The sequence below is a fragment of the Apiospora kogelbergensis genome, assembly GCF_038363985.1.
Source record: "Apiospora kogelbergensis strain CBS 113332 chromosome Unknown utg000001l_segment0_segment0, whole genome shotgun sequence".
Lineage (NCBI taxonomy): Eukaryota > Fungi > Ascomycota > Sordariomycetes > Amphisphaeriales > Apiosporaceae > Apiospora > Apiospora kogelbergensis.
This window is the reverse complement of record NW_027117418.1, coordinates 7,023,153-7,047,132: the sequence shown is the minus strand read 5'-3', so window position 1 is coordinate 7,047,132 and position 23,980 is coordinate 7,023,153. Positions and strand designations below refer to the sequence as shown.

The window sequence follows — 23,980 nt, the reverse complement described above, 5'->3', positions numbered from 1 at the left end:
CATCCTGGCGCTAACTGGGTGGGTTCGGAAGCTGCAGGCATTGGCGGCAGCTCTTCCAAACTTCAGTTCAGTCAGTTGATTGGGTGAATTGAAATCAATAACACCACCACCAGCGAGCCTTCTCACAGCCTTCATCGTCACTGAGCTAGCTGGCACTGGGTCTCGAGCACCACTGTCTCTTCCCCAACTTTACTTCCCTTTTTCCGGGAAAGTAGTCCCCAACGTCGTCACCATGGCTTCCAAAGTGTAAGCCTTCGCTTCCAATTGCCCACGGACAACAGCCTTCTAGCGAGATGCTAACTAGCAAACAGCATCGTACTTGGCAGCCTTAACGGCAAGCTCGAGGCGGCCTTCCAGAAGCTTGCGACACTTCACTCCAAGAACAGTTTCGCTTTCGCCATCATCACCGGAAACCTCTTCGGCGCCGAGCAGGATGACGGCTTAATCACGCGACTCCTCGATGGCCAGGTCGCCGTTCCTCTTACCACCTACTTCACAGTTGGCACGCATGCGCTACCTCCTCGGATCGCCGAGCGCATTGAGAAGAACGAGGAGGTAAGTAATTTGCTAACCCACATGCCATGCCGATAGCAACAACGGAAAGCTGACATACTTGCGACGCTAAGATATGCGAAAATCTTCACTTCCTCGGCAAGCGCAGCATCATCACAACCTCTGACGGCATCCGCATCGTTACGCTGGGTGGCATTCTTGACAGAGAGATTATGGGTGGCACGTCTAAGGAGCAGCACCTCCCGTTCCACACTGTCGGCGACGCTACCGCCCTGCGAGGCGCGAACAAGACCGACATCCTGTTAACCTCGACATGGTCCTCGAACGTCTGGGCCAACTCCAAGATCCCGTTAGACCCGGCCAACAGGGATGCGGTTGCCAGCTCTTCTGAAGTTGCCGAGCTGTGCACTGCTCTCAAACCACGATACCACCTCACGTTCTCTCCTGCCGATTTCTTCTACGAACGCGAGCCCTTTTTCTATCCTACACCCGATGGGCCAAGCGACGCCAAACAGGTTACCCGCTTCATATCAATGGCACCCTACGGCAATGCGGCGAAGCAGAAGGCCCTGTATGCTTTCAGCTTGCAGGCGGGCGAAATGCCTGACACTCTTCCTCCGGGGACCACTTTGTCCCCCTTCAACCCTTCGCGGGGCGCCAAACGACCGCCGGCAAGTGGCGATGGCTATACTGGCCGATTTGCCCAGGACCACCATGACGGCCCAGCCCGTCGCCGAAGACGCCATCGCTCGCCTCCCCCGGGCCCCAGCCGATGCTTTTTCTGCCTTAGTAACGAGAATTTGGCAACGCACATGGTCTGCTCTATTGGAGAAGAAGCATACGTCACCACGGCCAAGGGACCCCTACCACCCTCGGACCATTTCTCCGACCAAGGCTTGTCATTCCCGGGTAACCAAATCATCATTCCCCTTGCCCATGAGCCTACTATGCGAGCCATTCACGCCAACAACCCCGAAGCCTTCGCTGAGATGACGCGATTTCGCGAAGCCCTTCAGGCCATGATTGCAACAAAGTCCAACTACAATCTGGGCGTCGTTACGTGGGAGATCAGTCGAGCCAACAATATCCATCATCATTGGCAACTCATGCCTGTTCCGGCCAAGCTAATCCGCGAGGGTCTGATCGAGGTCGGCTTCCAAGCCCAGGCCGAGGACTCCAAACATCCTGCTTTTGAGGAGAAGGACATAGGATCGGGCGTTGATGAGAGTGGCGACTTCCTCCGGCTGTGGCTATGGTCCGATGATAGAGACACGGGCATTGTGGGCAAGCAGCTGGTCATGCCCATTGACGACACCTTTCGCTTTGACCTCCAGCTCCCGCGTAGGGTCCTTGCCAAATTCCTGAATCTCGAGCAGAGAATCCGCTGGCAAGACGTGGGGCAGTCAGAAGCGGAGGAGACCGAGGATGCAACCCAGTTCAAGGCCGCATTTGAGAAGTGGGATTTCACCTCTTAAACAGGCGCTTCTTTTTCTTCTTTATGGCGGGAACAGTTTAACGATGATACCCTGCATTAATTGCATGACGACGGCGTTAACAGATGCGTTGATTTCTATTTCGTCTCCTTATGGTTATCAGGGGATGAATCCTATCTTTAATAGGGGCCCTTGGTTGATAGAGGCATTCCCGGGTTTGGAGATGCAGAAAGTGCCAACCACTTTTACCAAGCACATTACCGTGCTATGCTCCTAATGAGTTGCGAATCTTATCTGGGAGCAGCGGCATCAATATCATTGTATAATATGTACTTACCTACAACTAACCACTACATAGACCCACGAACGACTTATTCGCATAGAGTAAAATTAGTGAATATTTCGTGACCATGAATGATATCTGATAACAAATCATAACCCCTGAAGTACAGAAGAAAATTACTGAGCAGCACGCAAGGTTAGCCCAGTTCCTTCTTCGGCGCCGTCAACTCAGACGGCGAGGAGTTTGGCTGTTGTACCACGGTGGCGGCCACGACACTCGTCTCCACACCTCTGGACGAAGTCACCGCGGTGGTGGTGGTGATCCAGTCCGTTTCGAGGCTCTCTGCCTCCTCCCAGAACAGCTTCCGAAGCCTCCGCTGGTGCCACCAGGCCATCGCGCACACGACACCCAGAACGACGACCGCTGCGGTCCCCGTAACTGTCCACCTGTCGCCTCTCAGCGTCAGAATTACTCTTTTAGGGCATAGACGGTGTATTTCAGGGGGCGTCGTAGTCAATTCTACAATGAAGTTGACTAGCGGACCCTCCCGGGACACTGAGAAAGGAAGAGATGAATTACAAAAGTCGCTTACCATTCCTGGGCCGCGAGGATGCTGTCCTCGGTGTTGGTGCTCAGCACGACGATGGCGTCAGGGTCGGTAGGCCACAGCCATTGCGACGCTGCGATCTGTCCCACAGTCAAAGCCTTGGTCGGTGGATTATGTTACCGAACCCCAAATCGAGGGACAGATGTCACGAAAAGGAGAGGGACGAAGTTGAAGAAAAAGAAGGTAAAGGGGCCGCACTCACCCGACAAGCACAAGCCCGGTACACCCCCAACAGTTGCATCAGCGTCCCGCCCACGGCGGCAAACACGCCCACGAACCCGACGAGGGCCTGGCTCCACCAGTTGAGCGCCTTCTCGCGCGACGGGGTCTCGCTCCAGCGGGCACCGTACCGCACTTTGAGCCGCGCCTCCCAGGCCCACAGACCCACGGCGCAAGCCTGCGACGCCGCGTACATCAGGTACGTGATGGTCCGGCACGAGAGCACCTTGCGAGGCGTGTTGTACGACGTTAGGAACGCCAGGGTCGAGGGCACCAGGAGCAGGAACGCGGTGCCCCAGAACATGTTCCAGAGGTCGCCGAGGCGGAGGCGGAGGCCGTCGCGGAGCTCGTCAGGCGTGATGAATGCCAGAGTTGGTGGCGTTGACAGCCCATTGGCCACGGCGCCTTCGTCTCTTGTGTTGGTGTTGTTTGTTGTTGGCGACGTCACAGCGGTGCCAGAGGCTGTGGTAGACGCGTACTCCCTGGTATACTCCTTGATAGCTTCGTGGACCCAGCGCCTCTTGTTCAGTCCACGGTTCCAGAGTGTTACCGTCTGGAATCGTCCTTCGTACGTGTGCTCAATAAGCTCGTAGCCACGAAAATGGTGAAGTATACGTTTCACCACTGAATGATTCTGGAACCTGACCTTAATGTCGCCCCAAAACCCAGGTGCCGGCCTGGTCGGGCTAGTCGGGCCAGCACGGGAATCGCCACCATCATAGACAATGCCTTGCAGAACGCTGGAGCTGTTGGAAGCCAGCATGGCACAAGAGATCGTTGCGAGATAAGGTATGGTCATCCACCCTTCAGCGGAATCAGCGTTATAAGTGCATAATTAGGGGGCATGTGTCAAGCTGGGCAACTTACACATGCCAAAAGCCAAGGCATGGGCGCTGTCGTTATCGCCGAGACTGTTTTGGATATCTATGACCGTATAGATGAAACCTCCCACAAAGAATAGAACCGGTGCGCCAATGGTACTTCCGAAACTAGAATGCAACGTCAGAACCAACTTACCCCTTTTGTTCATCTAAGCTAGCCTCTGTAGAGATCTCCAACTTACCTTGCTTGCGAGTTCAGCAAAGCCTTCAGCTTCGTAGGTAACGATACGACCCCGACCTGTTGGCTACCCCTCTCTTTCAACTCTTCATACTCATCTATCATAACCATGATTCTATCCCAAGTATCGTCCACAAGTTGCTGCTGTCCTTGTGGCGATCCTACCGCCTCAGCCTCCACATCCCCCATCACTGCGCCACTGGTGTCGTTAAACCCAATCCCACTCGCGGCCGAGGCATAGCTCCCTTGTCTCCTCACCACGAACCCCGTCGTCGATATCCGGACATTGCCCACCACGACCGCGAGCAGCAGCTGCGCGCGCACTTTGGCGGGCACGACCGGCCTACCGGCCCCCGTCTTGCTGCGGTAACTGGGAGGCCGCAGGAACTCCAGAACCTTGCGGTCGAGCACGAACTCGCACATGGCGCTCATGAGCATGGGTCCCGCAAACGCGAAGCATATGGACAGCCAGATGGTGGTATCGAGTGTCATGAGCAACATGGCGCCGAGGAAACGGAGCCAGTAGGTGGCGAGGCCCAGGAGCTCATGCGGGCGGGCGCGGAACACGAAGTCCGGAACGGCCAACTTGCGGGCGCGCGGGATGTTGAGGCAGAACGCGAGACTGGGCAGGATGAACTGGACGAGGGGCCCGATCCATTGCGACAGTTTATTGAAGTGCGAGATCTCCCACCCAGGACACTGCGCCGTGCACCAGGTGTAGGGGACCTGGACGACGGGCGCCCCCGCGGCGTCGCCGTTCCATTCGGCGCCGCAGGGGAACTGATAGTTGTCAGTGGCGGCCTGTAGCAAGGCCGGGGTTGTGTCGGGCAGGAAAAAGGAGCTGTTTGTGAAGGTCAAGTTGTTGTTTTTCACTGTTAGAGATTCGTTCACAGCCCGCAGGCAGCAGTGAGTAAAGTTCTGGCCACCAAGTTGCAGGGCACGGGAGCTCGGAAAGTAAAACGGCAAGTTGGCCAGTTGTGGGATGAGATCCCCAACACTGAGAGAGGCCATTTCCTTGCAGTGCTCTGGGCGATGAGCGATCTCAGGCTTCTATCCAATGGAGACATCATCAAACCACTATCGGGAAGCTACTAGTAGGTCGAGTGACCGCCCTTTTATCTACTTCAATGCATCTATTGCAAGTGTTACTCTGAGTGTTGCGGGTCGTGTGTGCCCCCAAAAGAAAGCACCAATGTCTGCATGTCTTGCTTATCTGAATGTCCCTATAGGATGAAACTGGCCATCTCTGCTACTGATCGGCGATTCTCGATTTGTCGTACAAGTCTATCCGCATGTCACTTGACGACGCCACATCTGCATGTCCCAGATTCTCACTGATCCCGCCAAAGCCGCATGTACGATCATGTTCGTGTCAGAACTCGTGTGACAGCCCCATCGAACTGTTATCTTGGGAAGGAGGACTGGCGTGCAATGGAGGGCATACGGCCACCCTGAAGCAACTAAGCAACCACTTTGGACAGCAAACAGCCCTGGTGCTGTGTATCTAAAGTACCGGCGTACCTATCGTTGCCATCAACCAAAAACGAGAGCAGAATGGGTCCGTCCCTGGAAGCCCCATACTTACCCGGGGCCCCACCGATGCGGAAAGCAATCCGGACTCCGCTCCGCCCCATATTCGTACGTAGGAAATCAAGGCCCCTTTTTTACTGGGGAACATGACGACCAACTTCTCCAAGGAATTTAAGGTTGCCTGCGCAACAGTAAATGGTTCGTTCGCATTTCCAAAGAAGGAAATGAATTTTATATTGCCGTAAGCGTCGGCTACCTTGCCCTCATTTGGAGTCATAGGAGCAACGAGGCGTTCAGCAAGGACAGAAAAGGGGAATCACTATAGCAACATCAATCAATCATAGCTTACCAAATAGGAAACATCCCTGCCAGCGAATTTCACCACGAGAGAGTGCATGGTTTCCAATCAAGATATTGTTGAATGTTGTTTGTGAATTTTTTTGTTCAATTTCTGAAGCCTGCACGATTCCTAAGGGAAAAACTCCCAGTTGGCCCAGATAAAGAGCCACCCTTTCGGAAAGAACTCCTGACTCTGGACCCTAGAAAAGTGCGCAATGCATGAGCAGCAGATCCATCCACCCAGACCAAGTATGAGTTTGCAGTAGGAACTATTGTACAACAGCAGCGGTAGAGTAATCAACCTAATGACTCCTGCGCCAGTATCGAAAGTGTGTAGGGAACTCCTCTATAAGCCTCTTCCATTCCCTGAAACAAAAGCGGGAAGGGAAGCTCGGGAATTTCACCCACCCCAATCTCCATCTGCACTCTACCAGTCGTTTTAAGTATTATGGGTCCGTAATGTGCCATGCAGAGATGTCTCCCAAACTGTCTGTCTCTATCGTTGCAATGTCGTGCATGACATTGCGCCGAGTAGCACACAGGATCCGATGAGGACGTAAGGTCGGTTTTTGTTGAGTTAGGCAGATTGCCATATACAAGGAAAAATCATATTTTGGTGTTCGGAAAAGTCGGGTCCGAGTGTTTGTTCGTACATAGAATTTTCATCGAGGCCAGTATGGCGGTGGCGTCGGGATCGTGAATAGTCGTCATGCTGCCACACTCCGCAAAAGGGAGGTGGCAGTTCGGATCTCTCGCAGTGAGAGTAGTTGTAATTGTGTGTGTGGTATCCTTTGCAGACAAGTTGATCCCTCAAAGGAGAATCGAAAAGACGAAAAAGAAAAGGTGCCAGTCGTCGGCATGCTCATAAACACAATATAAGGAAATAGTGACCAAAGACGCCAATGAGCTGAAATCAGATGCCGGATCCAACAAGCTCACAGCGATGCCGGTGACCGGGATGCTATGCCAATGCGTCCGTCTAATGCCGAACTGAAAGGGTATAATGAAGAGAAGAAAAAAGAAACCTTGCAGAACGTGCAAGGGCAATAATAGTGCATGCCTTCATAGATGCAAATTGGCATGCGGCAGATTTTGTGTAAATGTGCGAGTAATAGGATGAACGACCAAACTCCTGACTCAAGACGCCAACAGCTAGGCTGTTATTAGAGGGGCCCAAAGTAGAATCGATTATTATCATCGTCAGTAGGAGGCCATGCGGCGGGTGGTGGTTCGGTCAGAACCCAGAATCGGTGAGGCGCCAAGCATGCTACTTGGTGAGTCATGGCACCTGCCCGGGGCTGTGGGCGATTCGTCCACCATGGAGTCACGGGCGCCAAAGGCAAACGTCTTGGCACGGCCGAGGCCTTTGCGCTTCTGCTGGAGCTTGCCCATTTCTCGCTCACATGTCATCACATGCTCCGAATCATTCATCTCGACGTATGATTGCGGATAGCAGCGAGAAGGGTGTTCTATAAAGAACTCGCTGTAGCCACCGTCCAAAAGGTAAACCTCAGGATAGGTCAGGTGAGGGTAATGCTCGGCGTTGGCGGTTCGGTCTTCGGAACGGATGTGGCGTGCCATCAGAGGGGCTCGGTGTGCCGAGTACTCGCAGTGGAAAATCAGCAGGACTTTGCCCTCCATGGGTTGTTCGAACAGGTGGCGCGCCAGTAGCTCCTTGTCGTTGTAATTTATAGCGCCATCAATGTGGCCGCCCTCATACTCGTACTCGAAGCGGCAGTCAATAACCATCCGCTGTGTGTACTCGTGGCTGTACTTGCCATCCATGACATCGAGGAATGTTTCCCGGGAAATGCGAGGTATGCTATCACTGTCACCTTCGGGGAAGAAGTGAGGGAGAGCGGGGTCTTGCACATCCTCGATGTCCATGACCGACTGCAGTGAGCTCGCGGGCACTGGGTCCTCATGTTTTGGCTTGACGACATCGGCAGGGTTCTCGAACATGCTCAGTGAGCGACGGTATTGGCGAGGTCGTCGGTTAAAAGGGTTCGACGGTCGGCGGCTGTGGCTGCTAATGGGGGACCCATTGCGAGTACCTGTGAGGCTAGCGAACTGGGGCTTGGGACGGAAGGAGCATGGCTCATTAGCGGTAGGGCTGTTGGCTGTTTGGGGCCGACGTAATTGAGGAGGCGAGTCCTGGAAACACTCCCCCAAAGATAGCGACGAAGGTACCCGGCTAGGCGATCCGAATTTGAAAGTATTCATTTGACTGTCGGGATGTAACCGGCCAGTCACACCAGTTGTGGAGTGGCCCTTGGTTCTTGTCAGTGAAGGACGGCGGAGAGCGAGCCGCTTTCTGCTGTCCGTGATTAAAGGTTTCGGGGGATCCAGGTAAGTCATGGATGTCGGGCGAGACAGAGCGATGGGAGACTCCATCATCATTGAATCGTCGTCGTCGTCGTCAGGTAGCTCCCCAGGCGTAGGAGAAGTAACCTCTATAGACGTATTAGAGTATAGTCCCTTGTGGGGGAGTGGTGATATATCCATCTCCATCATGTCACCCACACTCATGGGGACAGGAGACGAAGCCGGCAGAGGCGGCGTGGTGATGTATTCCCTGCCCTCCATGCCGCCCATCACGTTGGACGTGAACAGCGCACGACGAGGCGTCGGGAACCGCGGGCTCGCCTCGGCATCTATCCTGAAGTTCTGGGATAGATCGGCAGCCAAGCTGGCAGTGGGGGAGGAGCCACGAGCAGACCCAATGCTGAAGTAGTCGGGCTTCGACCGTTGGAGGTGGTCCCTTATATTAAGGGTCCCAGACCCGAAGGGGTTCGAATTACTATAGTGAGAGTGATGAGAGCGGAACATGTCATGAGACTGGCCCCATGTGGGAGGAGGTGCAGGGTGCATAGCAGCCAGCGGTGAAGAGGCGTCCATATTTGCGGTAGTCGGGCGAGAGCCTTGGAGCTATTACTAGTGAATGTCGGAAGACTATACTCCTCGAAATTGCCTATTCAGGAAAACAGCTGGCCAGTCAAAAGAGTGGAAGATGTCGCCACAATTAATGAATGCTTTCACTCGTGGAAGTCTGTATACGAAAAACGGATCGGAGGATGTAGTTGTCGTGGAGCTGAGATTGCTGCTTGGTGGCATGAATCTGCGTAGCAAATATCGATCTATATTTCTTCCTGTTGCTTGTGACTGTAATTCGTGTTCCAAGGCGCAGAAACTGAGCTAACAGATCCGCAGTGAGGTGGGCGAGTTGGAACGACTTCGAAGATCGGTTGGAGAGGCGGGAGGGGTAGGAATTTCGAAGTGCAACAAGCTGTCACAATGGCATTGGCCGGCGGAAAAGGTGGTGTAGGTGGTGATATGGAGGAATTGTATTTAGTCGGGAGGGCGAACAGGGACTTGAAGACTGAATCGGGAGGTTCAGTTCAGTTCGTCGTTGTTCAAGATCTCTGCAGATGCTGGTTGGTGGGATTGCTGATCGTGGATACAAACAGCTGCCAGGCAACGGGAGGGGGGCCGTGTCGAATCAGAAGCTTTCGGTACTGTGCCGGTATAGGTAAGACTTCCCACCGGTCTTTTTGTTGAAGACCGAAACAGCAGCGGTAGGGTTGTAAGTGAGAGGTAGATGTAGAAAGAACCAGTCAGAGGACTAGATAAATGCGAATCACCGCCTTTCCCAACACCAGAAGCACGAATAGAGATTGTGTGTTAATGGGCAACACTGGCAAGTCCAGATCTTAGCGGGATTGGATCACGCGTAGCACGTTCGTTCACACAACCACGGAAGTCGATATGGCGAACTGCGGGACCAATACACACGTCCAATCAGGAACGAGACAGGGAAAGCACCACCACAACGGAGGATAGGCTCTCTCTTTTTTTCTTCGCTGTATTTGTCGAGGGTGTCGAACACGTCTATGCCAAAGAATCGTGTCTAGTGCTTTGTCGGATGGAAAGGCGGCACGGCAATGGGGCTGAAGCTTGTCGACTTCAAGGCCGGATGAGTGAGAGAAGGGAAACTTACAAAATCAACCGTGGGCAACCGTGCCTTTTGTTGGACGGCCTGGGACAGTGGGTGGAGAGCAGAGACAGTTGCTATCCAGCACAGGAAAAACGCCTGGGACAGCGTTGTCAGGGGCAATTTGGTGTGCACTGTAGTGCTACAACCGCACTTATTTACTGAGCAGAGGGAAGCAAACGCTAGTTGCGTTTTCAACCGCTGTCACCTACAGGGGCCGGGGGCCTATCGCTGGTGGGTGTCCTGGTGGGTGGGCAGGTGGGAGGGAGGAGGGAGTGCGCCCATGCATGCCATGCCCTTGCCCATGCTGCTTGCTGTCGCTGCTAATAGCAACTTCTTCTATTGTAAGTGCGCGCCCCATTTGATCCATCGGGCTAACAAAACCCGCTAAGCGCTGGTCTTGCAACCCTGTGGAACCAAGGCGTTTCCTCGCTAACCCAGCTGGTCGAATGCTACTCTATGCCAATTGCCCACTGTCTGGGGCTCGTCCTACGTACATGCCATGGCCGAAGTAGGAAACAGAGCAGGAGCTGGTTACATCATCGTGGTTGTTACAACCACTGCCAAAAACCTGAATTGTCCCATTCCAGCGTTACCGCTAACCAGCTGCAAGCTCTCAATGCAGTAGTGCATGGCCATTGGCATCTCCATCGCAGTCCGTTCTGAATCCGAGGTCACAGTAAGTCCCGGGAATCAAGGCCACACATCACTCGGCTGACGCTGACGAATAGCGGCGCCATTTCGTCCTGTCAGTCTGCCCTTGAAACCCTGCTCGTCAAGCAGGCAGGTTTCATGGTACCAGTTCGTTTCCTAATCCGTTACCTGCCCGCCCAAACCGGCCATGGAGTGCACTGGCACCGCCGTGCGAAGATATTGCGTGATCTAGCAACAAGAAATCTGGGTACTCGTACCGTAGATCTGGGCAGCCGGTCTACAGCCGGACATCTCGTCTGATGGCCGATTCCAGGAAGCATATTGCCCTTCAACGTTTCCAGTAGCCGGCCTGGCGGGAATCAAGAAGAAAAGAAATATTTAGGTAAACTGGCGAGACAAGTTTCCCCATCTTTGAAACATTTCTTTCTTTCTTTCATCGCCGGCGGCTTTTAGCGAGTCGTGTAGGCCTGGTATTTGAGACGGCATAAGCACATCATCACCATTCCCAAAGCCTGCAAGCATTATATGCACGTTGCGTTGCGATAGCGGGTTTACAAAGGCGTTGCTGGGTGAGCTCGCACTAGAGATACCCTCAGCTCCAGGGCAGGGTCAGGCAGGCCTGCATGTACTTTACGAGCAAAAAGGAGATTCGCCGACCCAAGTGAAGCTTGACGACGGCTTATGTTCTATCCCATCCCTTATCAGTAGACCCGGACTGCCAAAATTGGCTCTTGGAACTATTTGTGTCAAACGAGAATTCCTCCACGGTTCATTTCGGTAGGAGGGCAATAGGCTTTTACACAGGCTCTTGCCCTTGCAGATGCATACAATACGTACAGACAGATACTCAGATACTAGTGGTTGCAAAGGCGACACAGCTTTAGAAGCAGGACGATGATCGCCAAGCGCCCGCTTTGTGGGTGGTTTCCGCATTCGGAAATACCCCAGTAGGATCGTGCAGCTCGTTCGTCTGAGGGCCTGGTCACCTGGGCTTTGCATCGGCTTACATACATGTACAATCAATGTGTTCGTTCTGGTCTAACCTCTGCTCTGATCTGGGGTTCTTCTTTTGGCGGCTGAGTCGAATGGGCTGAGGAGTCCAAGCCCAAAACGATTCGAACAGTCTGTTTCGAGATATATTAATTTGCCAGATGCTAGCAAGAGACAAAATGTCGGTCTGAGCAGCGAATCGCACGGCGTGATTCAGACTTGCACCAAAAGACAGACGGCGGCGACAGGAGGCTAAGCCCTGGTCCAACAGGATGGAACACGGCGCGCATTCCAGGCGTTCGCTCAGCGCCAAATGGCACGCTTTCAGCTGTCAATGGCTCCTAAAGTTTCTGGAGGGCAGTGTTCTCGAACACAACGAACGAGTCCCCAATTGCCATGGGAATGATAGGCGCCTTCCCCGATGCCCGCACATCATCTCGCTAAACTAGGAATGCCCTGATGTCCAGCAGCTCTCATCATACCATGAGACATGCAATCCCCATGTACACGTGAGATTTGTTAACGGGCGACGATAACCTCAACCCGGAATTCATCAGGGGTCCAAACCAACGGGTTCCAGGACCCTTCAATATTGCAAATTACACAGTCCCGTTGTCGCAGGCCTGGAACGGGCTTGGACTTATAGCTTAGGCGGGTCGGGAAGCGAGAAGGCCTCCATTTTGCATTTGCCGCGCACCGTACCTACAGTTCGATGATTTCAAACTGCCGGACGGCTGGGTTACATATATCCCCGACCCGATGTATATACTTTCCAGCTGGTATGACACAGTGCTGTGGACTAGGTGTCGAATGATTGACCAGCCCTGTGGGTAAGAATCAATCCTACCAAAGAAGAGCTTTTCTGCATGCCTGAAACTCGCTTCCTCGACGAAAGCAGCGAAAGCGTGCAGAGCATTGACACAGCGGAAGAAACAGTGTTTCTGTTTAACAGCAACGGTACCAGACTTCTGGAGATTGGGCGGGTTCGGGCTGGCCTGGCTGGCCTGGTTGGCCGAATCAGTGTCTGCGGTTCCTCGCTGGTTGCTGTGTGAATAAGCATCACCCCGGGCAGCTATGGGGCAAGCGTGCAGGGAGAGCCCCCGCTGGGCCATGCCGTGCAGTGCGAGTAATGCAGGACGGGTGGGAGGATAGTTAGTGGTGGTTTTGGCTGCAGCAGCGTGAGAAAGTAGCCTGGTAAGTTCAGCTCGTAAGACAGAAGACTCGTAAGGATGAGGGTGACAAGTGACCGAAGTGACCCGAAGGCGGAAGCAATGGGAAGAGCATGCAGTAGGCATGCAGTAGTCACAGTAGCCCTGGAACTACCCCTTTGGATCCTAGTCCACATGCACCTAACTTGGTTGCAGTCACAGACTCCTGCAGTGCTTACGTTCTTGGCCGGTTTGACAATGCTCATGATAGACATGGGCATCGTTGTTTACTAAGTCCGCTCCCGACCCAATCACCGCACAGCCCGAAGAGCAGAATAACGCGGAGTGGGCTGCCAACACATCGCAGATGATTCAGTCTCTGTTGTGTTATGCTGCCGTATTGCTCTGTTATGTTGAGTATGTTTTGTTATGGTATTTGTGTTATGTTCAAGGCTTACATAGCTATACCTGGTATACTATACGGGAGCACAGTCTTGTGGAAGAGAAGGGAATGCCGAAGTGTTGGATGTGCTAGCGGATGTGAGCAGGCAAACCCGAGATCTCTCACTGCCCTGAGCGGAAATCAAATATTATCAAATATTCGGCGTGTCTTTGTGTGATTGGAAGAAACAAGCGCAAGCTCCATCGGTCAAATTCGGTGGCAGCTCGAGCCGCATCGGAGAAATTCACCTTGGGTCACCCTATCCCGGAAACGTAGGCATAAAATGGGCGCTTATGAGGTAGGGAATAATAAATAATGTTTTACCCAGAGATGAAGATGAACGATGGGCCGACCGTTATGGACAGGCCGAGGAGGCCTGGGTCTGGAGATTTGGCCTTTTCACAACACCTAAGACCGCGATTATGGTAACTGGCCGAAGTAGGGGGTAAAAACACTATGGAAAATACCAAGGATCAAGCCAGTAGGCGTGCAATCGACAAGCAACAAATGTGTTCGGGAATTGTTCTAAAATGGATATGAATAGCGCTCGCGTGGCTCTGTCGATGGTTCGAGGAGGCCAGGGCGAAAGCTTCGATCACCCGTCCTATGTCCCGATCTCATGAATCGGTGGCCGACGTCATTCCCCAGAGTTCAGGCCAAGTTTTCCGGTCCGGTCTACTGATCTTCGGCGCGACCCTCGTGTTGGCGCACAAAACAATCGTCATTTTCACTTTCGGAATCCTGAAGTAATCTTTGTCCCATTCTAGCATCGCTATGAAGGCCGTTCTTGCGAGTTGCGAGAAATCAGGGAATGGTGTTGCATGAGGATCGCGCTTCACCGCAACTAAGAAGAGGGTATCGAGATCCAGCAGCGCCCGGTATTTTGTTTCGTTTGTTGATTGTTTACATGTCGGCATACCTGAACGACGATAGCATCCAGATGCACACCAGATGACATGCAGGACAAGTTCTGTCTCGAGCCGCTCACTATCTATCTATCTGTCCTATGCACCACCACACAATCTGCTGACCGCCTTCTGCGGTTCGACCACAACGGCTTAGGCCCATGAGTTGCAAGCTCCGATCCTTACGCAGACTGCATGAAAAGCAAGCCGGCGAAGGTTTGGGGGATACAAGCCGACGTCCAATGGGAGAGGGGAATGGGTCTCTTACCCCTCGCTTCGCGGGTCTCAGCAGCTTCAGCTCCCCAAGGTAGACTGAGATGGTCAGCTTTATCTCCTCATCCGGCAAGCGACCTCGATCCCCACGGCTCTGCCACGGGCTCCGGCAGCCCGCCACTAGTTTGTCTATTGGGCTTGGTGTAGGCAAGCTGCAGCTGTGTGCTTCACGGCATAAAAGGGCCTGGTCTCATCGAGATGCACGACGGTTCTGCGAAACGGATCCCTCTTCCCTATCGTGTCTTGGTGGTGGTGTGGTTCTGCATTGGTGTTTGATGTTCAGTAAGGAACAGTGGGGCGCCTATGGGGAAGGGTTCTGGGTTGAGATCCATCCTCTCGTGACCCCCTCAGTCCAAGCAGGCTTTATGTTCCCAAATGAGGGGTAAAGGCGTCAAGTAAACAATCTTTTACGCGTCTACTACGTCGTAAGTAAACATATCGCCATCCCGCCAAAGAGGGCCTCGAGTCAGCTCTGTTCGCGAAGTCACGAGACGAGACTACGCCACAAGCGGACAAGCTTTCCTGCAGTCAGCTGCAGAGCTGAGCAGGGTCTACGATCCTTTCATCGACTCTGGCTGGGTGGCTGCGCTGGCGGTTATGAACACGGCTGTGTGGGCTGTGACGATTGGCCGGTCACCAGGTCACCGTCGTTACGCTGCAACTGAACCTCGGCTGGGTTCGCACGTCCATCCAGCCTGGCCGATAGCTTCTCGGAATGTGGCGAGTGCTAGAGTCCCTGGTTCCTGACTCCGGCTGTCTGGAAAAGCAAGACGTCGTGTCCTGGTTGAGAGACAATCGGTACGGTGCGAAGTCATATCGGAACCAAGTGGACGATGATGTGTTTTAGCATTGACTGACAACGTCGCAATAGTCTCACCGATCGTCCATGTCTGGCCCTTGCTTGACTCGAGGCTGACCAAACAACCAAAAAAGGGTCCCAGGTGCAACAGTCAAAGCGCTTTGCCCACTGCGTTTGTAGGAGTTGCTGCTTCCGGCAGCCCGGCATCACATTTTTTTACAAGTCTTTTTCCGCCCCTTACTTTACTTGCTGGACCCTGGCGGCAGCTATCTTGAGCTCTAACACGGCTATGCTTGCTTCTTTGCTCCTGGGCTCCTGGGCCTCTGGGCTTCTGGGCTTCTGGATTTTTTCCATCGACTGGAGCTCTGTTTCGGCCGTTTCTTAGGGGGCAAGAGGAGCCCGGGACAGCTCGGGAGCGATTCGTGACAAATTTAACACCTTAGCAGCATCCCTTAGTATCCAAGAGCCCCATCCATCTCCTCATGGGAAAAATGAAAATTTCATTGCTTCCCAGGCAACTGATGGCCCCAGATAGACATATACCTCCACACGGAAACCACCGTGGTCATTTCGCATGTAATGATGAGGTCAATAGTGCCGGTGCCAAATTCAGGGTCATCCCACGAGCTGGGTTTCGGAGTTCCATACAGTATATGTCGCCTGTGACTCCATTTTCGTAACCCTCGCCATTACGCCAGCAACTAATTACATATTAGGGGTCGACAGCAACGTGAACCCAGCAACGAGCAACAGCGCTAGAGCTCGTGGGCTAGGCGATGATGGCGGGGTCGTTGTGGGGATCGGGGAGCTGCCACCGGGTGGTAAGGGTCGGCAAAATTAAAAAAAAGTTGAGCGCCATCTTATCTGAAGCATGGGCGATAGTGATAGTCAATACCCATGGCAATTAATGCAAATGCAGCATATCGTCGCATCAAATCTGCCCATTGGACCCTGAGCATACGTCAAGATGGGAAGCAAACGCAAGAGAGGTGCTAAGAACAACTCGAACGACGTCCTGCCATCGCGTAAGAAGTCGAAAGATGGCACCCAGGCCTCGCAACCAGCTCCCGCTGATGGAGCCGCCCACCTTGATCTCGACAAATCTCCCTTCTCTGCCCAAGTAACCACCAACGACGAACGAAAGCGAGAGGCGCACGTTTATGACCTCCTCGGCAGTCTCGACAGTGCTGAGCGCATTGCTGCGGCAGATGCTGTCATCACTGGCCTCCTTGCGAGTGAAGAACCGGTCCTTGAGCGACATCTCGAAAAGCGTCTGTTCCGAGGCCTCGCCAGCTCCCGCAATGCATCAAGAGTCGGATTCAGTCTCGTACTGACGGAAATACTTGGCCAGCTTTTCGGTCCCAATGCACTCAGCAAGACAAAGTTCCCTGGCTTGCCATTCTCTACTGTATTGGACATCCTCCTGGAGAAGACCAAACCGAACGGGGCTTTGCCGGGGCAAGAGGAGAGGGACTTATACTATGGACAGCTATTTGGCCTACAGTGCTTCATCGAGTCGAAGGTCCTCTTTGGTGATAACGACAGGTGGTCCCAGGTCATGGGTCTCCTGCTGGAATTGGCCAACAAGAAAGTCTGGTTGCGCTCGCAGTGCGTCTGGCTCATCCTCGAGACCCTGCCGCAAATGGGCGAAGCCAAGGCCATCGAAACAATCCAACAGCTGATCAAGATTGGCTTGGGGAAAACGGCTGAGGGTGTTGGCCTCTGGCTCAGGGCTACTACCTGCTACCCAGAAATAAAGATGCCCTCAAAACCATGGAGCCACCCCTTGGCCACCAAGAGCCTGCCGGAACTCGCAAATGTGCTCAAGGACAACGTGAAGCAAGACGATGGCGCTAAAGATGCTGTGGTGATCAAGGCAAAGTCGGGCAGTTGGAATGCCCAGCTACATTTTGTGTGGGATCTGATTTTGGCATACTACATTGAGCGTTGCCAGACAAGCAAGACAAATGATGCTGGCGACTTCAAGCTCTTTTGGAGTACAGTAATTGATGGTAAGTTGTTCCCCGTCCCTGTTTATGGCTAGATCTCTCTCTCTAACGATTATAGATGGCTTGTTCTCCAAGAACGCTACCGAAGCACAGAAGTTCCGCGGCTTGATGATTTTCCAGAAGTTCTTGCAGGGGTTTGCCGCTCAAAAGTCAACCAGCTCTATCAAGGCCCTGTTCTCAAAGAACTTGATGAGGTGTCTCATAAACCAATCAGCCAAAGAGGATCGTTACCTCCACCGAGCAGCTACCAAATCACTGAAGATAGTCGAGGGTATTGTAGAGACGGAACCGACCTCCCTTCTGCCTATTTTGGAAGAGTTTCTCGGTAAGAACGGAGCTTACGACTTTGACCAACAAACACACCTGAACACCGTGGAGAAGATCCTACAGCATGTTACATCTGACAATGTTGTGGATGTTCTGAAGTTCTTGAGAGCACCTGTTGTCGTCGTCAAAGAGTAGGTTGGCCTTCCTAATCAAATTCCAGTGATTTTACTGACAGTTAAGCAGGGAGAATGAGGTAGACAAATGTCGCCAAGTGTATGCTGGATACGTGTTCTTCATGTGTGTCCGTAAACAGTCATCGGAAGACGAGCCGGGCGAGTTGCAACGAGATCAAGATGTAGTGCTAAAAACTACACTTGAAGAGTTGGTGAAGAATTCATACTCCAGCTCGGCCAATTTCGCCCCTGAGTTGTCTGACAAGATTCGTCAAATATTCCGCAGCCGACTGGCATCCGCACTTGCAAAGTTGACAAAGCGCCATTCGGATTATCGTTTCTTGTGTGACGCAGTGGTCACTGTAGAGCCAACAGCAGTCAAGATGAGCGCAGATCTGGAAGCTGAGCGCAAGTCGGCATTGAAGTCTTTGCGTAAGCTAACGAAGCAAAGCCAGAAGGAGGGTTCGGAAAGCAGCCCGTCTCTGAGTCTTGCTATGCTCTATGCCATCACCATTCTGCAGCTGTACGACGGCGATGCTGATGCCCTTACGACCTTGGAGGACTTGAAGCAGTGCTCAGAGAAGTTGAAGGAGACTGACGCCGCGGCATCTTCTTTGTTGGTCGAGATCTTGCTTGGAATGGTGTCTAGGCAATCTCCCTTGATGCGACAGATCACACAGCAGGTATTCGAGGCTTTCACGCCGCAGCTCTCTGCGGATGCTCTCGAAGGTCTGACCGAGCATCTTGCAGCGGAAGAGAACATGAAGGGGCAACAGGCTCTGTTCGACGCCGAGGATGAAGAGATGCTAGACGCAGATCAATCAGGTGAAAGTGGAAGCGAGGGTGACGACATTGATGATGACGAGGACGAGATCTCAGAGATTGGATCTGATGTCGAGTTTGTCACTTTGAATGGCGAGGAAGCTGAGGGTGAAGAGGATGATGACTCAGAAAGAGACGATGATGCTAAGGCGAAAGACATTGCCGATCTGGATGATGCTCTTGCCAAGGTTTTGAAGAGCCATCGCCTTGACCAGGATAACGCTGCTGAAACATCGGATGATGACTCGGACATGACAGACTCGGAGATGATGGCGCTGGATGAGAAGTTGGTCGAGGTCTTTAAGCAACGAGCCCAGAAGACCAACAAGAGCAAGGAGAAGAAGGATGCTCGAGCGACAATGGTCCATTTCAAGCACAGAGTGCTCGATTTCTTGGATATCTACCTCAAAAAGGAGGCGCACAATCCCTTGGCCTTCGAACTTGTCCTGCCCCTTCTTGGCCTTATCCGTTCGACTCAAACCAAGGAGCTCGCCAAGAAGGCGGCTGACATTCTTTTCAACTTTGCCAGAGTTTTCAAGAAGGGACGAGGCGATACGGAAGGTTCTACCACCGACGCGGACAAGCAGGTGGAGCTGCTGCAAAAGATCCACGAGGAGGCCTCGTTGGACAGCACACACGCCTTTGCCCGGGCGGTATCGACCACAAGCTTGTTGGTCGTTTCCAGTCTGTTCGCTGCCGACAGGGAAAACCTCGAGCGGGCTGCGGCTGTCTATACCCAGACCCAGGTTGATTGGACTCTTGGGAGGAAACGGATACAGCCGTCTTTCTTTACAGATTGGATCAACTGGTGTCAGGGCCATGCCAGTAATGCCAAGGCGTGAGCATGTGTAGATATAGTACCTATCCGAGATACCCCAAAAGGTTAGATGCGTTATGTAGCAAAAGAATCTATCCCAAATACATTTCGACTGGTTGTTCCTGTTCGCTACCCTTACCCGGGAGGAACAGCAGGCTCGGACAGTCCGGAAAACGATCGGATCTGCAGTATGATTCTATATGATATCCCGTGTAGGGTGGCATGGTTTCCAAGAACGGCAGAGTTGTTCGGCAACATGCCATCACTGCTACTACACCTGGCGAGAACGGTATCAAGCCTTTTCGAAGCTGATGATCAATTATTAGATAAGCGTTGCTGGAGGAGCGCAATGCCCTGCCTGCGATACCTTAGCAGGCCAAGTCACCCACACACGGAGCCTGCAGCTGTGGGTGATTTAAACCGCATGAAGGTAGGCGCCTCGTGACCGTGTGGGAGTGTCAGCGAATGAAACCTCAGTCAGCGCCAGCTACCACGGCGAGCTGCCGTGCAACCAGGGCTTGTCGAGGCAATTATTCAGCCCACCTGCCTAAAGAGGGTATTGTTCGTGGCCGAGGTGGTGACCCCCCGTGTTCCGCCATTTGTCCCTCGCAAACTCCCGTCCATGACACGGGAAGTGCTGGCGGGTTGACTGACTGACGGATATTGTGTAGACGTGATATGCAAAAGCACTGGATCAGAAAGGGGTGGGGAGAAGGGTGCACATGCATATCCTATAAGAGAGAGGTATCTATCCGAGATATTGCGTCCAGGCATAAAAAGAAGAGAAAAGGTATCGTCGTGGTCGTTGGCATTGGGCATACAAGTATCTTGTGCTAGTGATGATGCCTTCTATCCAAACCATTGTGGCCGTCCTTCTCGGGGCGTTTAGCCTGGGAGTTTCCGCTACGTCTTTCCCAGAGCAGCAGGAGAGACGTAACACCAAGAATGGGCTGCTGGCCGATTCGATCCAGCTGACCGAACAGCATGTGGGCGACTTCTCCGCCATCGCCTTTGGCAATCGAGCCTCGGCCGGCGCCGAAACAACCGCCACCAAGCCACCCCAGCAACGCTGCCGCGTCTTCCCGGGTGACAGCCGCTGGCCCCCGGAGAAGGAGTGGACGCTCCTCAACAGCTCCCTCGACGGCGCCCTGCTCCAGCCCCAGCCGGCGTACGCGGTGTGCTACCCGGACCATCCCGCCTACGACGCGGCGCGCTGCCTGTTCCTCCTGCACGACGCCCGGTCCACGCACTTCTGGCTCGACGACCCGCTCACGGAGCTGGCGCAGTGGACGCAGGGGAGCACCTGCTTGGCGACGGACCAGACCATGGTTCAGGGGAGGAATTGCACCCGCGGCGGCTTTCCGGAGTATGTGGTGAACGCCACGGTGGCGAAGCATGTGCAGATCGCCGTCAACTTTGCCAGGAACAAGGGCCTCCGTTTGGTTATCAAGTAAGGGTCGAAATCAAGCCCTTCAACTTTCATCGTCTGCGGAGGAAAGTGCAGAAAAGCTGACTCCCCATACCACTTGCTTAGGAATACGGGCCACGACTTCGGCGGCCGCTCTGTTGGCGCCGGCTCGCTCAGCGTCTGGGTTCACCACATGAAGGAGATGCAGTACATTCCAGCGTACACCATTGGCAGTGGAAACGGAAGCTACACAGGTATGGCGGCGCGTCTCGGCACGGGTGTCGAGGCGTGGGAGGTTTCCAACTTCATGGCATCGCACGGCGGCATCACCGTCGTCTCGCCGGGGGCAGTACCGTGGGAGGCGTGGGTGGCTGGGTCGGCGGCGGTGGCCACTCGGTTGTGTCCTCCACCCTCGGATTGGGCGCGGACCAGGTGCTCGCCCTCCGCGTTGTGACCGCGGATGGACGCTATGTCACAGCGGACCCGTTTACGAATCCGGATCTGTTCTTCGCTCTGCGCGGTGGTGGTGGAGGTAAGAAACGAATCTTACCCCTTTTTATCTCTTTAGGCCATAACATCTGGTTTGAGGGAAGGAAAGAATTTTACATTGTATGGCCTCCTTTTGCTAATTGGCATGATAAAGCAACATATGGCATCATCATTTCCGCCATCTACAAAGCCTACCCACCTGTCAACCTAACAACCACCTCCCTAAGTTTGACACTGCCCTCCTCCTCAGGCCCCTCGGAACCCACCACGGATGCCATCGTTGTACGCGATGCAGACGCCTTCTGGGCCGGCGTTGGACTGTACTACCGATTCTGCGGCAACGTCATCGAAGCCAGCGAGGGCGGCCAGGGCTTCAGCTACATCTACCCGCAGGCGGGCGGGGGCCTGCGCCTCACGACGACCAGCAGCTTTCTCAACCGCAGCCGCGACGAAGTGAGCCGCATCATGCAGCCCCTGTACACCTCGTTACGGCGCGCGAGGGTCCTGGCCACTGCCGACGCTGACCCGACGACGGGGAACCCGAGCGTTTACGGCGCCTCGCGACGCAGTGGCAATGGCTACCAGCCCGTCAACACGCGGTACCGGTCGCGGCTGCTGCCCCGGGCCAATTGGGCCGACGACGCGCGCTGGAACGCGACCATGGCGGCGATCCGCACTGCGACCGAGGCAGGGTACGACGAGGGCTTCTACTTCCACGGGACGTTGACGTCGCCGACGCGCGAGGTGGCCGGCTGGCCCGGGGAGGGCAATGCTGTGAATCCCGCGTGGAGGGAGAACCTGATGCATGCTGTAAGTCGGTGTACTTCCTCACCCCCCACTTGCCTACCTATCCTACGTGAGGAAGTCTAGCCATCGACGAGTGATCCCGGCGGGCCTAGTTGTCTGACATGACTAACCAACTTCGCGTCCCTCCCTGCCACAGATGCTCATGGACGTCCAGCCCGACAACTACACCAGCCAGCAAGCCCGCGACCGCGACGCGCGGATGCAGCGCTACACGGGCCTTCTGCGGGACGTGTCGCCGGGCGCGGGCGCGTACATAAATGAGGCGGACCCGGGCGAGCCGGATTGGCAGCAGGCCTTCTTCGGGTCTGACAACTACGCACGGCTGCTGCAAGTGAAGCGGACTTGGGATCCGTGGAGCTTATTCTGGGCCCCGACGACGGTGGGCAGCGAGGGCTGGCGTGTCGAGGCTGTGGACGGATACCCAAACTCGCAGAACGGGAGGCTCTGTCGGTCGGATTGAGCGTATCGGACTATGTAAATCAGACTCCCCATAGAGCCAGGTCTTCTGTCAAGGCGATTAAATGCGTCTAACCTGTTTATTGTTTTGATGTAGAATATGAATAAACCAGGGATAGGGGGGTGACATCACGCAAGAGTCGTGGGGAAGAAACACCGCATAAGACCTACGTAAAACCCAATTCATGGCACCCTCCAACTCGATACAGTCAATGACCTGAGGCTGAATCGTTCATATACCAAGAACCATCCAGCCTCACGAGGACGGTGTTTGTTTGACCGCGATGCTTGAGATTCTTGATAGGATTAGTCTATGTCGTCATCCCAATGCCTGCCTCCGGCGTGCCTTGCCTCGCCTTTGGCGTGCTTTCGCCGTATTGTACATGCGTAAACCTCATTTCTTTCTTCGTTCTTCAAGATGGGCAGGATATCAATATCATCATATCGTTATCTTCTTCATAGCTCCATCTTGTCGTCATCCTTCTTCTCGTCCTCGTCCTCGTCCTCGTCGCCGTCGAGCGCCTTCTTCGCTAACCGCTCGGCCTCCTCCATGAGCTCCTTGGGCACCTCCTCGTGCCGGCCCTGGGTGGGGCCGTTGGCGCCGCTGATCCAGGTCATCTCGAGCTCGAACTCCTTGTCCTTGTTGTCCTGCTGCGCGACGTAGATGATGCGCGCGGCCTCCTTGACGGCCTGCTTGAGGTCCAGCTCGCCCTCGGCCAGGTTCAGCTTCTCGAGCTCGGCCTTGGCGGCCTGGCGGCCCTTGCCTGTGGCAGCGCCGTAGTAGCCCCAGTACATGCCGCTCGGCTCGATCATGTACAGACCGGGGCCGCCGTGCTTGCCCTCCACCTTGCCGCCGGCGCCAATAGAGGGGCCGCTGCCGACCTCGCCGTCTACGGGGGCCTCGAGCTCCGAATCAAAACCGCCGACGATGGCAGTGATGCCGAAAGGTCGCACTGATTGGTAGAGGGTGTAGGCTTGGAGGTAGCCACCCATGCGGGAGGCGAGATCTGAGGTGGAGATGGGGGTCTTGAAGGTATCGCGCCAGGAGCGGGCCTCGTCGCGAGCTCGGTCTACGAAATGGCGGCCATCGGGGATCATGCCGGAGTAAACCTATCGGAGCGATTGTTAGCTATTTGTAGATGATGCATACATCTCAAAAAGCCGTGTGCTAGTACGTACAGCTCCCAAATGCTTGTCGATGGTTGCGATTCGCTTGTTGGCACTGGGCTTCAACAGCTTGGATGTGATGACCTTCTCGACTGCCAAGACTACACCATCCTTTGCACGGATGCCGATGGAGGTGCCGCCGTTCTCTACTGCCTTGACTGCGTACTCGACCTGGAAGTTTCGGCCATCGGGGGAGAAGATGGAGTTGGCCAAATCGTAGCCAGTTCCTATCGACGTCTGCAGGGATCGTTTGGGTTAGCTCACGGGTCACAACAAAGCAGCTTGCCATGCGGCTGTTGGATGGGAACGGCTTACCATCTTGACAGATTGCTGTGAGGGGAGCTACGGTGGTGGTGTGGGATGGGGTGCGGAGAGGATCC

General features: G+C 54.1%; 6 protein-coding genes across 6 annotated transcripts; 3 read left to right on the top strand and 3 right to left on the bottom strand.

Annotated features, from left to right (window-relative positions):
- Positions 1-232: 232 nt before the first annotated feature.
- PG998_002271 (uncharacterized protein) lies at positions 233-1,988 on the top strand (the record flags this gene model as incomplete). Its single annotated transcript, XM_066869089.1, has 3 exons — positions 233-246; positions 312-555; positions 627-1,988. 3 exons carry the CDS (start codon positions 233-235, stop codon positions 1,986-1,988), a joined length of 1,620 nt encoding a protein of 539 aa, XP_066737504.1.
- A 437-nt stretch (positions 1,989-2,425) lies between these two features.
- PG998_002270 (uncharacterized protein) lies at positions 2,426-5,125 on the bottom strand (the record flags this gene model as incomplete). Its single annotated transcript, XM_066869088.1, has 5 exons — positions 2,426-2,675; positions 2,822-2,934; positions 3,039-3,859; positions 3,923-4,044; positions 4,119-5,125. 5 exons carry the CDS (start codon positions 5,123-5,125, stop codon positions 2,426-2,428), a joined length of 2,313 nt encoding a protein of 770 aa, XP_066737503.1.
- Positions 5,126-7,183: 2,058 nt separating this feature from the next.
- PG998_002269 (uncharacterized protein) lies at positions 7,184-8,881 on the bottom strand (the record flags this gene model as incomplete). The annotated part of the gene is made up of 1 exon (XM_066869087.1): positions 7,184-8,881. The coding sequence occupies one exon, from the start codon at positions 8,879-8,881 to the stop codon at positions 7,184-7,186; it is 1,698 nt and encodes a 565-aa protein (XP_066737502.1).
- A 7,271-nt stretch (positions 8,882-16,152) lies between these two features.
- On the top strand, positions 16,153-19,298 carry PG998_002268 (DNA polymerase phi-domain-containing protein; the record flags this gene model as incomplete). The annotated part of the gene is made up of 3 exons (XM_066869086.1): positions 16,153-17,197; positions 17,253-17,652; positions 17,705-19,298. 3 exons carry the CDS (start codon positions 16,153-16,155, stop codon positions 19,296-19,298), a joined length of 3,039 nt encoding a protein of 1,012 aa, XP_066737501.1.
- An 817-nt stretch (positions 19,299-20,115) lies between these two features.
- Positions 20,116-22,437, top strand: PG998_002267 (FAD-binding domain-containing protein; the record flags this gene model as incomplete). Its single annotated transcript, XM_066869085.1, has 5 exons — positions 20,116-20,723; positions 20,808-21,048; positions 21,114-21,213; positions 21,325-21,980; positions 22,114-22,437. 5 exons carry the CDS (start codon positions 20,116-20,118, stop codon positions 22,435-22,437), a joined length of 1,929 nt encoding a protein of 642 aa, XP_066737500.1.
- Positions 22,438-22,889: 452 nt separating this feature from the next.
- On the bottom strand, positions 22,890-23,967 carry PG998_002266 (proteasome component C1; the record flags this gene model as incomplete). The annotated part of the gene is made up of 3 exons (XM_066869084.1): positions 23,916-23,967; positions 23,613-23,837; positions 22,890-23,543 (listed from the first exon to the last, which is right to left on the bottom strand). The coding sequence occupies exons 1-3, from the start codon at positions 23,916-23,918 to the stop codon at positions 22,890-22,892; spliced, it is 882 nt and encodes a 293-aa protein (XP_066737499.1). The 5' UTR covers positions 23,919-23,967.
- Between the last annotated feature and the right edge of the window lie 13 nt (positions 23,968-23,980).